This window comes from Xiphophorus hellerii, chromosome 17 (assembly GCF_003331165.1).
Source record: "Xiphophorus hellerii strain 12219 chromosome 17, Xiphophorus_hellerii-4.1, whole genome shotgun sequence".
Classification (NCBI taxonomy): Eukaryota; Metazoa; Chordata; class Actinopteri; order Cyprinodontiformes; family Poeciliidae; genus Xiphophorus; species Xiphophorus hellerii.
Window position 1 is genome coordinate 19,641,700 of NC_045688.1, and position 11,241 is coordinate 19,652,940.

General features: G+C 37.4%; 1 protein-coding gene across 2 annotated transcripts in view; it reads left to right on the forward strand.

Annotated features, from left to right (window-relative positions):
- lmo3 (LIM domain only 3) overlaps positions 1-4,868 on the forward strand; it is a 41,251-nt gene extending 36,383 nt beyond the window's left edge. For both annotated transcript variants that reach the window (XM_032589905.1, XM_032589904.1), the window contains exons 4-5: positions 1,090-4,216; positions 4,288-4,868. In XM_032589905.1, coding sequence (XP_032445796.1) covers positions 1,090-1,195 — 106 coding nt within the window. In that variant the 3' untranslated portion in view covers positions 1,196-4,216; positions 4,288-4,868. The remainder of the gene's footprint in view (positions 1-1,089; positions 4,217-4,287) is intronic.
- The last annotated feature ends 6,373 nt before the right edge of the window (positions 4,869-11,241 follow it).

Consider the following 11,241-nt stretch of genomic DNA (forward strand, 5'->3'; position numbering starts at 1 on the left):
TATAAATTTTCCATCATTTTTAGTATTTGTTTATTTTTATTGAGTATTATTATTCCTTCATTTATTTACTGTTGATTTTTCTTTTGTCATTTCCTGTCTCGTTTAGAACATGTGTGGGTGTTTTGGTGTATGTAGTGTTGGTGTGTGTGTAGTTCCAGGGGCTGGATCTCTAATTGTTAGTCTTGTGCTTGGACCCGGATCATGGTCTGTTCAGGGTGGGCTGGGTTTACAGAGAAACCAGCTTCATTTTTTTTCTCTCTGTATCTCTTATTTGTGATCACTGTGTTTTTATTGTCCTAATGATTAATAATGAATGTCAAGCTGTTAAAATTCAATAAAGAAAATTGGAATAAAAATGGTTTAGACCCTAGAATGTTCAGCAGACATTTTATTTAAAGTTTTTAGCTCTAATGTTTATCAGATTTCATCAGATTTTTGTGAAATCCTGAATGATAAAATCTGTGCACACAAAAACCAGTTTTTTTTCCTCAGGAGAGCTTATAGAGAAAACGATTTCAGGGATGCATCAGGGGGATAAATGTATATCATCAAGGTTTTAAAGCCTTCATCATTTCCTGGAACGTCCTGCACATTGTAGGTTTGTGCATAGCAAAGATGTCTAACCTTAGACTGAAAGGTCTTTACTATCACAATTAATTAAATAAAAGTCATAATTTATGGACATCGCAATCATTTAAAACTGGCGCAATCATTAGAGATATTCAGAATAATAAAATAATGAGAGAAATAAATTCAACTCTTGTTCCCTCCGAAATAGAAGTGTGCATTTCTCTGCCTTGCTCGGCTGTGAGCCTGACTACAACCAAAAACTCCCTGCAAGCTGGAATTAGAACTAACAGTCTGACTGAGCTGCAGAGAGAAAGAAGTAAAAATGTCACATATGAAAGGTAGCATAATGCTACCAGTCATACACAGTGATTACAATCAAGGTCACAATAGTTGAGGCTGAGTTAGCACCAGACTCAGCTGGCTAATGTAGCAGTAAGTCAGGCCCACTGTGGAACGTTAATGACGGGACTCATGCTTTGGTGATCATCTAAGTGCCACCTGTCCTCTGCTTCTCTGCAGGTTTTGTGTGGGAGACAAATTTTTCCTGAAGAACAACATGATTCTCTGCCAGACTGATTATGAGGAGGGGCTGATGAAGGAGGGCTATGCTCCACAAGTCCGCTGATCGTCCAATCAGAAGAGGAGAAAGAGCAGAAGTGAAATGAAGAGACTGAAGGAGAGCATGCAATCACACAACAAAATGCACTATTGCCTCCTGTCCACGTTCTGTACCCAACATGTACATAAACTGGGACTTACTCTACTGTACAGAATGGCCACAAAGACAATGTGGCAAAAAAAAAAAAAAAAAGGCTGGTGTAAATTCACATGTTTGTATATTTCATTATTTCTCTCTGACGGATGCTGGCTCTCTTTACCTGACAAAGAATAAACTAACTTTGCCCTGAGAGTGATCGCTAACCAAATTCTGTTCCTGGTTCAAAGTTCATTGGTTTCATTGTACTCAGTAACAGACAGCATCCCGCCTGACTGTAGGATCCAAACACTTAAACTTGACACAAGATTAGTTTATGCAAACCTGAATCACAGCTATTTATTTTTAAAAAACTTCATGACTAAGCAGGTAAAAGGTTCCCTGCTCTCATTACACTCTTTGTGGTTCATACACTTTGATCCTTTAATAAGTTTAAAAACTGACCTTTTCATCCTGCTCCTGTCTCAGGCTGCTGTCTGTAATCCTGTCCTAAGAAAGTTCAACTCAAATTTTTACTAGCTGTCAAATATTGTTTTGGTAATATTCTGAAAACATTGAATACAGTACCTTTTGAAAACTTTTCACTCCTTTAAATGTGTTACCCTTTTACTATTCTTACAAATCAATCATTATAAATAAAAAAAATAAATCCTCCGATGTCAAAGTCAAAACTGATTTCTGCAAATAACATAACTAAAAACACCAGCAAATATACAGTGCAAGAGCATTTATACTCTCAAAAAAGTGAAACATGGCAGTTGTTCACATTATGTAAAAATATTTAATTTCAAGTGCCTATAGGCACTGAGCTAATGTGGCTTGTTCCTAATTTACACTGCGTCCGGTTCAGTGAATACACACCCATCACAGGCAGTTACACTGCGTCCGGACAACCAAAATCAAAACAGATTCTGTTTTTGCCGGATGCCACAGTAAGTCCAGTCAGTCTTCAAAAATCACAACAGGAAGCTGAACTAGTACAGCATCCGCATCTTCAAAATAATTCACAAACACAGACTATTCGCTGTCGTTATAATATCTTTGAAATAGCTATATTAATGAAAAATATCGGTATAGATAGAAACTTTTTTAATGCCTTTGGGATTCTCCTTCAGGGAAATTGTTATTTCTGTCTCGTTTGAGTCCACAGTGGATGCAAACACTATAAAAACACTAAAAACATGCAATAAAATTTTTTTTAAATATCATGCAAAAAATTTAAAACACACACACGTCATCACATCCATACTCTCAAAATCTCCAAAACAGACTCCTCCACTCACATTTACAAGTGAACAGGTTCATGACATTGTTTGTCATGCTTGAAAACATAAGAAAGTTAAATCATCAAGAAAGGAATATGACACCAGGTTACCATGACTACGCTGACTGTTGGTTCTTCACCAGTCAGAGCTTTCTGGAAGTTCCAATGACAAAGACACTACTGAAGAAAAGTCAGATTAAGGCTGGACTAGAGTTTGCCAAAAGACATGAGGGAGACTCCATGGCCAAATGGAAGAAAGTTCTTTAGTGACTAATCACTACAAACACACAATCCCCACTGTGACGCACGGTGGTGGGAGAATCATGCTGTGGGGATGCTTATTGGTAACAGACCTGGCTCATTGTAAAGGTAGAAGGTAAATGTTCTGAAGACAAAAGGGGGATGTTGTAAAAAGGCTCAGTCAAAGCCCAGATGTGTCCCATAGAAAACTCGTGGCAGGTGTTTAAACAAGCTGACAGCTGGATCAGTTTATCTGGAAGAATGGAGGAGAAGTGCAGCCTGAGAGTGATCCACACAGAGAGCCAGCTGATAAATACACACTGAAAGGGTGAATATTGATGCAATCACTTCTTCTGTTGTATCATTTTATGTAGCTGTCAGAAATCACTTTTCACTTTGACATTAAAGCCTTTTTGTATTTTTGGTCAATTTGTAAAAGCAGTAAAAGGGTAAAACATCTAAAACGTAGCATTAAAGGAAGAAGGGTTGAGTTTGTTATAATTCATTTCAATAGTTTCTGTGATTTTCCACCTTCTCCTTTTTCATCAACGCCAGATTTAGTAACTGATTGGTAAAGAAACATAAGCATTTAACGTTTTAACAGTCAAATATGTTTACAGAAGAAGATAAAGCAAAGCATTGTGTTCATTAAATCTATACAATTATCACTGCGTCTATGTGTTCATGGCCTCTGGGTGTAGGTGTTAATAACCAGATGTTTACAAGTTGGTCAAAAACTTTACTAATGGGTCGAGTGTTTTGAAGCCAACAGTTGTCAGCAACAGATAAGAAAAATGAGAAGGAATAGAGTGGAGTTATTGAGTACCAGAGGAAAAACCTTTAGAAAATCACTGGTCTGTGTTTTTAGAACAGCCTGGATTTGGAAATGGACTCCATAGAGATGATTTTTGTGTTTATCAAAACCTTTTCTCTCACACTAAATTAAGCTGACATAAACCTTATGGAGACCTTTGAACACATTGTACAATGAGAGACTCACTTGCGAAGGGCTGACTGCTTTTTATATGTCATTTATTTTAAAAAGCCTTCTGTGCATCTGTTGCTCAAAAAGGTGTTGTTGTTCACTGTCAAAATATTTAGACCTCTTCCCTTTCAGATGCGTGTGACCTGTTCACCACAAGATTTATGTCAATTAACTTAGCTTCTCTCTGCAGAGGAACATTCACCTTAACAACCAACACTTGTCAAATGGTCAAAGCAGTGGAGACCATTCCAGCTTCCAGAACATCAAACTTCATTTCAACATGTTAGCATGTCAGTCTGTGGTTGTACATTAAAAATATAACTCATTTTTGCTTTTCTTTTTTCTTTCTTTTTTACAGTTCTTTTAAGGGAGATCCAACAGTAGTAGCCAATTAACAGTAGCCAATCTGCAGCAGTTGACTAGCTGCTGCTGATTGGCTAGGGTTAGGGTTAGTATGTAAAAACTAACCCTAACCCTATCCCTTACCCTACCCTAATTGTTCTAACCCTCTAGCTGCTGCAGCTCCTAACAGCAGCAGCTCTGTCCTCTGGCTCAGCTCTGAGCTCTGGGACAGACAGTGTTTTAGAAATAAGTAGAACTGCTGTTTAGTGGGTTCTAGCACCAGTTAAGTTCTAGGAACATAATGACCTGCACCTGATGAAGTTTGACAGAGCTTACCCTAAAACTCCAGAGTGTCTGATCACACTAGAACTGCTGCCATTATAACCTCTGCTGCCTGTAAATCCAGTCATTTGCATTCCCATGGCTGATTTGTTGTTACACCTAAACTGGACTGGTCCTTACTGCTACTTAACTCAGTTCTAACCTGCTGACTGTAGCTTGATCTTTGTTTCAAACAGTACATGAGGAACAAATCGCTACTGCTCTAGTCTGATTGGTGTTTTACTGTCAACTTGTTGAAAGTAATTCTTAAATTGTATTAAGAGCAAAATACCCAAGCTAATTAAGCTAATTGAATTTCTTTGTGTTCCACACAAAGAGGAGAGGGAAAGTGTTTGATCTATTTAATGCTATTGAAAGCTTTTTGTTATTTCTTAATTGGAGATCTAATTAAAGAAACTAACTGAGCCATAGGATGAGTTCTCTTTTGTCCAAGCTGTGTGTTATTGCTTGATAGAAGATTTGTCAGTTTAATCCTCTCAGTTTCGCACAACTGGAATTTTTTTCCACTTGACTGACAGATATTAATGTCTACTGAACATAATGGTTTTCTCTGCAATCAGGTTCATAATTTATGTGTTGACCAAGAATTGCCATTGAAAGGTTTTTATAAATAAAAATACTCACAAAGCTATACTACAAAGTACTTGTAGTGGTCAATATGATACAGAAATTAAATTTAGCACATCTAAAAACAAGATAACTGACAATCTCGCAAATGAAAGGGTATGTAAAAAGAAGGCGGAGAAAACTTAGAGAATGTGAAGTAGAAAAATTTATAAATTTGTTTTGTAGAGGGAAAAAAAAGATTTGGAAAATGAAAATGTTCAGACATCAAAACAAGAAAATATGATGTTATAGTGTTGGTCATGGTAAAGAAAAACTCTTTGATAATGTTAAATTAGCCTTGCCTGCTGGAGCCCACTAAAAGGCTGACAGTTTACAGAAGCACTTAGAAAAGCCATTAGCAGCAAGTTACACATCATTAGCAGTATCATTCATGTTCCAGTTGACCCTGAAGTCTGTGTTGGCTCCACAGACTCCCTGCTCCCCTTGCAGGGGAAAAACACAAACCAATGCTGAGATTCATCTTGGAGCTTTCAAAGAGATGGGAGTAATGTTCCTGAATACTACAGCTGTCTGAACGGCTGAATAAAAACCAGCAATGTTCCAGTAATAACGAGTAAATCATCCATGCACAAGACTGTAGAGGAGTTCTGATTAACCAGTTCAATGATACTCTGATCAAACTAACTGTGGCTGAAGTTCAGCTAACTGTCCGATAACCTGCTGTTCAGCTGGAGAAAACCAAACGCTTCAGAAATCGAGATGCTCAGAACTGACCTGATCGAACAATTATAAATAGAAATAAATTATTTCTTTTTGTAATCATTTATTTCTATCATCATTTCTTTTTCTCTGGACATGTTAGCTGAAAACACAGGATGTGCTGTTTTAATAGTCATGCATACTTTTATTTGTGGATCTGTGTTTTATTAGAGGTTTTGATCTAAATTATTAGTTTAATGAATAATTGCCCAAATCAATTATTTATATTCATAGCCATTATTCATTATCTGTAATCTGTAATCATCAAAATTAAAGGCTTGAAATATTTCACTCTATTGTAAACAAGTTTCACTTTCTGAAATGAGAGACAAAAAATATAGAACTTTTTCAATATATTCTAATTTATTGAGGTTTTCTTTGTTGTGGGGTTCACTACCTGAGTGAAGATGGATCACCGATCAAATCTAATAAAATATGTTAGATTTGAAACCTTATGAATGTGATGTTTGGAGCTGCATCGGGACAGAGGAGAAGTTGTCCAACTTCTGACTCAGCGTGGGTTTGTATATAGGAGTCTTTTGTTTTTAAAGATTGCTTGGCGGCAATCATCTCTGCTTATCAAGCTTTCTTCACAGTTAGTCTCACAGGACTGTGGAAGAATTTGGGAACACTCTTTCTAAACCATTCCAAGTTCATTAAGACTGGCAGGCATTCTAACGTTGATGCCTGGTATGTCATGTTGACAACACACCACTCAGCCCCTAACACCACAATGAAATGATTCCATTCAGAGGAAACATTCAACGAGTTACTGATCAATATGTTTCATGTTTTTTCCCAGCACGGAAAAGATGCATGAAATTAATAATGAGGCAAGTCTGAATTCCACAGTCAGGGAAAGTTTTTTGGTTTATTAGACTTCTCTTTGATGCAGCAGAGTAACATTTAACAGATGCCCATCGTGGCCATTAGGTCTCAGTTTTCAAAGTCAAGCATGCAGAGAAAATTGCTGCATTGAACCTTTCATAAATGTTTGCACATGGACACTCGGTCTCTCTCAGCCTCAGTTTGCCACATAGAATGCAAGGAGATATGAACATTCACCGTTGGTACGGCGACGACAGGTTCTGTTGTTATTTTCTGGCATTAAGTCGAGGTGACTTCAGAGAGAAATGTTTGAGGATGTTTTTTTTCTTGTTTCATTCCTGAAGTATACATACAATAAGATTAGTACGCCCATCAAATGATGATCCCATGGCTGTGTATGAGTACGAGTAATTAATAAACAACAATTGAGTTAGACTGAGGAACATTCTATTCTATTCTATTCTATTCTATTCTATTCTATTCTATTCTATTCTATTCTACTCTACAGGGGTTGTTGTAACACTGTTGTATTTGTAAAAGCAATAAAAATGGTAAAACATCTAATCACTGCATCTTTCAGTTTGGAACACAGATGACTGAATTGTTCTGACCCTCGTCATGCTGAGCAGCTGCATGAGGAAGAGGAAGCAGGTGTGAGGCTGAGTTCAGGAGGGAAGCAGCATGGAGCATTCATACTGGGGTATGAATGTTGCTCAGTTCACTCAGAAGTGACTTCTGGCTTCTGTTCTGGATAAATTTTGCTCTCTGCCTCAGTAGCTGTAACAGCTCATAATATTTCTGTCATTGTTGACATGCACCAGGCTCTCCGTGGCTCCATTCAGGTCGTCTATCCAGCATCCATTTTAAATCCAGCTAACGTCTGATCAGATCTGATCCAGGCTCAGCGTGGCTCTTTCCATATTTCTTTTTATGAAGGATCATTAAATCCATGACCTTTAAATATTAATATTTAATGCTCATGACTCTTGGTATTTCTTTGGTGAGTGAAATCCAATTTTTTTATGACATCCTAAACATTACTTGCATACTGATGAGCTCACTTTTCATTTTCCAAAAAATAATAATGGCATTCATTCCTCAATTGTCTTCTCATCTACCAGTTATCAGGTGACAACTAATCAAATAATAATCTAGCCCAATTGCTACTTAAAAGAAAACAATGAATGAAGTTGGTAAGAGAGAGTCAATGTCGTCAGTGAAACACGTCTTCTTCCAGCAGGTCAGCGAAGCAGGAACAGATGATGGCCCGTCAGCACTGACATCCTGAACCACAACATGAAGCAGACTGAGGACTGATAACCCTGAACTAAATAAAAACAGGAATTTTTAGCTTCATTAAAAGACAAAAAACAAAAAAATGGTCATTTTATCCAGTGACTGTGAACCTCTTCTGTATGCAGAGAGCAGAACAAGACAGTTTGTGTGAATTGATATTCCAACCTTCAAGGTGCTGATTCTAGATAAGTGCATTCCCCTTACCTATGGAGATCTTACTGTTTTATTTATTAAATAGTTCTGGAGTGAAACTGCTTTTGGGTTAACATCAATGCTCTTTAAAAAAAAAAAAAAAATGTAACTACATCTCTGTATTCAACCAAATTGTAACTATCTTCAAAATATCAAACAAGACAAGACAAAAAGAGTTTTTTCCAGTGACAGCTGTCTGCTGTAGAAACAGTGGAGGAAGAATGAAACCAGAAGCAAACTTTCTTCTGCTACTGAATTATATATTCCCTAAAGCCCTACAGGGTGATCATAAGACATCTGCTGCTATTGAAGTTTTCCAAGGTTCCATTTCAAAGATGAGGAGGTTCTCTTCACATTTCTCTTGGTGGCATTAGTTTTCATGTGGCCCCATTCTTCCAAACGACAACAAAAGTAAACTTTGTTTCTGACTCGTGTGTGCCATGTTCCCTGTGGTGTCGATGTAGCTGAGAGAACCCCTGTTCTAATTCTGTCATTGTCAAACTTCTTCAGTAATCTTTGTAAAGTGACAAAAAGCGAATAAAAAGGTCCCAATTCCTCTGCTCTAAATGTTTCAAGGAAACTGTAAGGCATTATGCTAAATACACCAACTTTCAGTCAGGCAGTCTCCTCAGCCACCACAGCCAGGTCCAGCAGGCAACACTCCAGACAGCAGAGTCTTCTGTTTCAGGCTCCTGCTCTGCTGCCTTCAGCCAGTTTCAGCCATTGTCTCTTAACAGTTCTGAATCTCTTTATTGATCAGATTAAACTTTCTGGTTTCCCTGGTGATCTTTTCCCCCCTTGCCTTTTCAGAGAGGCTTTCACCAGGCTACCGTAGGACCTTGTGGACCCTGAGGCTTTGTAGCATGCTGTGGTGCAACCCTTGATTAAAACCATAGCTTTTTTTGTCTGTTTTTTTTGTTATTTCAGAGTAATAACTCCTGTTCCTTTCAAAAATACAGAAGAAGTTTATTTTTGCACAATGAAAAGATTATTTTTCTGACAGAAATTGTGTTTGTCATTTCATTTTAGCTTTAAAATGTGTCACAGCACACAATCATCTCATTTGCAGTTTTATAATGTATATTATTATAATAAGTTATATCCTGCTTCAGTGAAAAAAGCAACATGCTGCAGGTCTTCTGTTTTGTCATAAACATCATCTGTTGTTCTATGTGTTCCAGGTTCACTAGGAGGAGCGGCGTTAACAAGCCCTGCTCCACTGGTTGTGTTTGAGAATGAAGTCAGTGATTAATAAGCTTTTTCCCGCAAAATAAATAAATAGTCCTATTTCATCTATTATCTTTATATCTTTCAAAGCGTGCAGCTAACATTAAATTATATTCAGATTTGACTTACTCTGTCTTTAGATAGCTTAGAATGAATTTTTGTGGCCTGGAATGAAAATGTTCCTGAACCCAGGCAGAGCAGACTGGAGTGACAGCTTTGAAGCCAGGACCAGAACACATGTTCTCTGTTTTTGGAGACAACTAATGCAGCATGTCACTCGGGTTGAGAACAGTTGGATAACAGGCACATGCTTTTTAAACGTTGTCTTTCCACCACATGGTTTCAACACAGATTCATTTCAGCTGCTTTGCTCAGAGCTTGTGGAGCAAAGCATCTGGATGAATATGACTGGCAGCCAATCAGAAAGATGAACGTGACATTTTAATACATTAGTTTCATATATATTTTTCAGTACTGAATGAAAAACAGATTACATTTTATAATAAAAAATAGTTATAAATTATGAAAATAGTTATTAGATTTTTTTATTTATTTATTTATTTTTCTCAGCTTCCCTTTGGCATTCCAAAGACCCCGTGCTGCACCCCGGAGGGCTCCCGGTGTTTGAGAAACACTGAGTTCATTTGTAAACTTCAAATTATCAACACTCATTTCTGATTTCTTAGCATGTTGTGGATTTTTAACAAAGATTAAATTTTTCCTAAACATAATAAATCCATAATCCTTATGAATCAGGAATTTACCACTTTCACTGTTGCACATATGTAGAAAACTATATAAAGTCTATTTCTGTTTTTCATGTCATGTACATCCCACCTGTTGACCAATAACTGCTGACATGGACTCCAAGTGACTGACAGAAAGTCATTTTTAGTCACAATTTGAGGAGACTGCCTTCATTTTGGATCAAATGACATTAATAACCTTCTGTATTCCAGAGGCCGGATAATGAACAATGCATTCATCTACATGAAGGTGACTGGCTGCTAAGAGGAGTGAAACCCACGGCCGGTCACTGGAAATGGCAAAGTGAAGTTACCGTGAAGGCTGCTGTATGCAGCCTTTAGTCACCGTTGTGTCCCATCCCTGGAAACAGGTAAAGCTTCATAGATCATTTTTCAGGCTCCTTCAAATCACAAGGTCTCTCATTTCTTTGACCATCTTGCCATTTTACAGCTCACTGGCTGAGGGAGGATCTCTCTTAGCCTTCTGTGACAAACAGTGCCAGACCCACCCAGGATGTTTCCTCACACTGCTGTCAGGAGGTGATGATTAAAACCAAAACATTCAGTCCTCAGATAAAAATAGATTACTTTGATTTTTAACAGACAAAAGAACCCTGAGAGTGCTGCCGAGTTATCCAGGAAAAAAGTTCACAGATCCAGAATGCAGGGCAGGTCAAACACAGATATCACTATAGTGATAATGTATTAGTCTATATCAGTCTATAGACTAACACACATAATGATCTGACAAACATGTGAGAACAGTTAGAATCAACCTGCATGTGGATTAGTAACAGTTTCCATGTAATTAATGTACCCCATTTAATTCTTTATTTTTTTATCCATAGTAGTTTGTCTCTCTGTTGATTTGATCATTTTTCTTAAAGTCTCAGTCATTCTCACAAACTCATCTGTTTTTTTCCTGTTTTAGGGGCAAATGGCAGGGGAAATGTCCCTGTTTTTGTTATCTGCAAAGAAATTTCAAGGATTTGGGTTCTACACAGTGGTGTTTTTTAAAAAACCTAATTACAATCCTGGTGTTTTAGTTTACCAACGTGCTGTGATTGTAAATTAATGAGAGGGACTGAAAAAATGAGAAATCTTTCAGCCCTTTGATTAAAATATTCCTATATCCGTTTTAGATCTTTCATCATACAGAGTCCTCAAG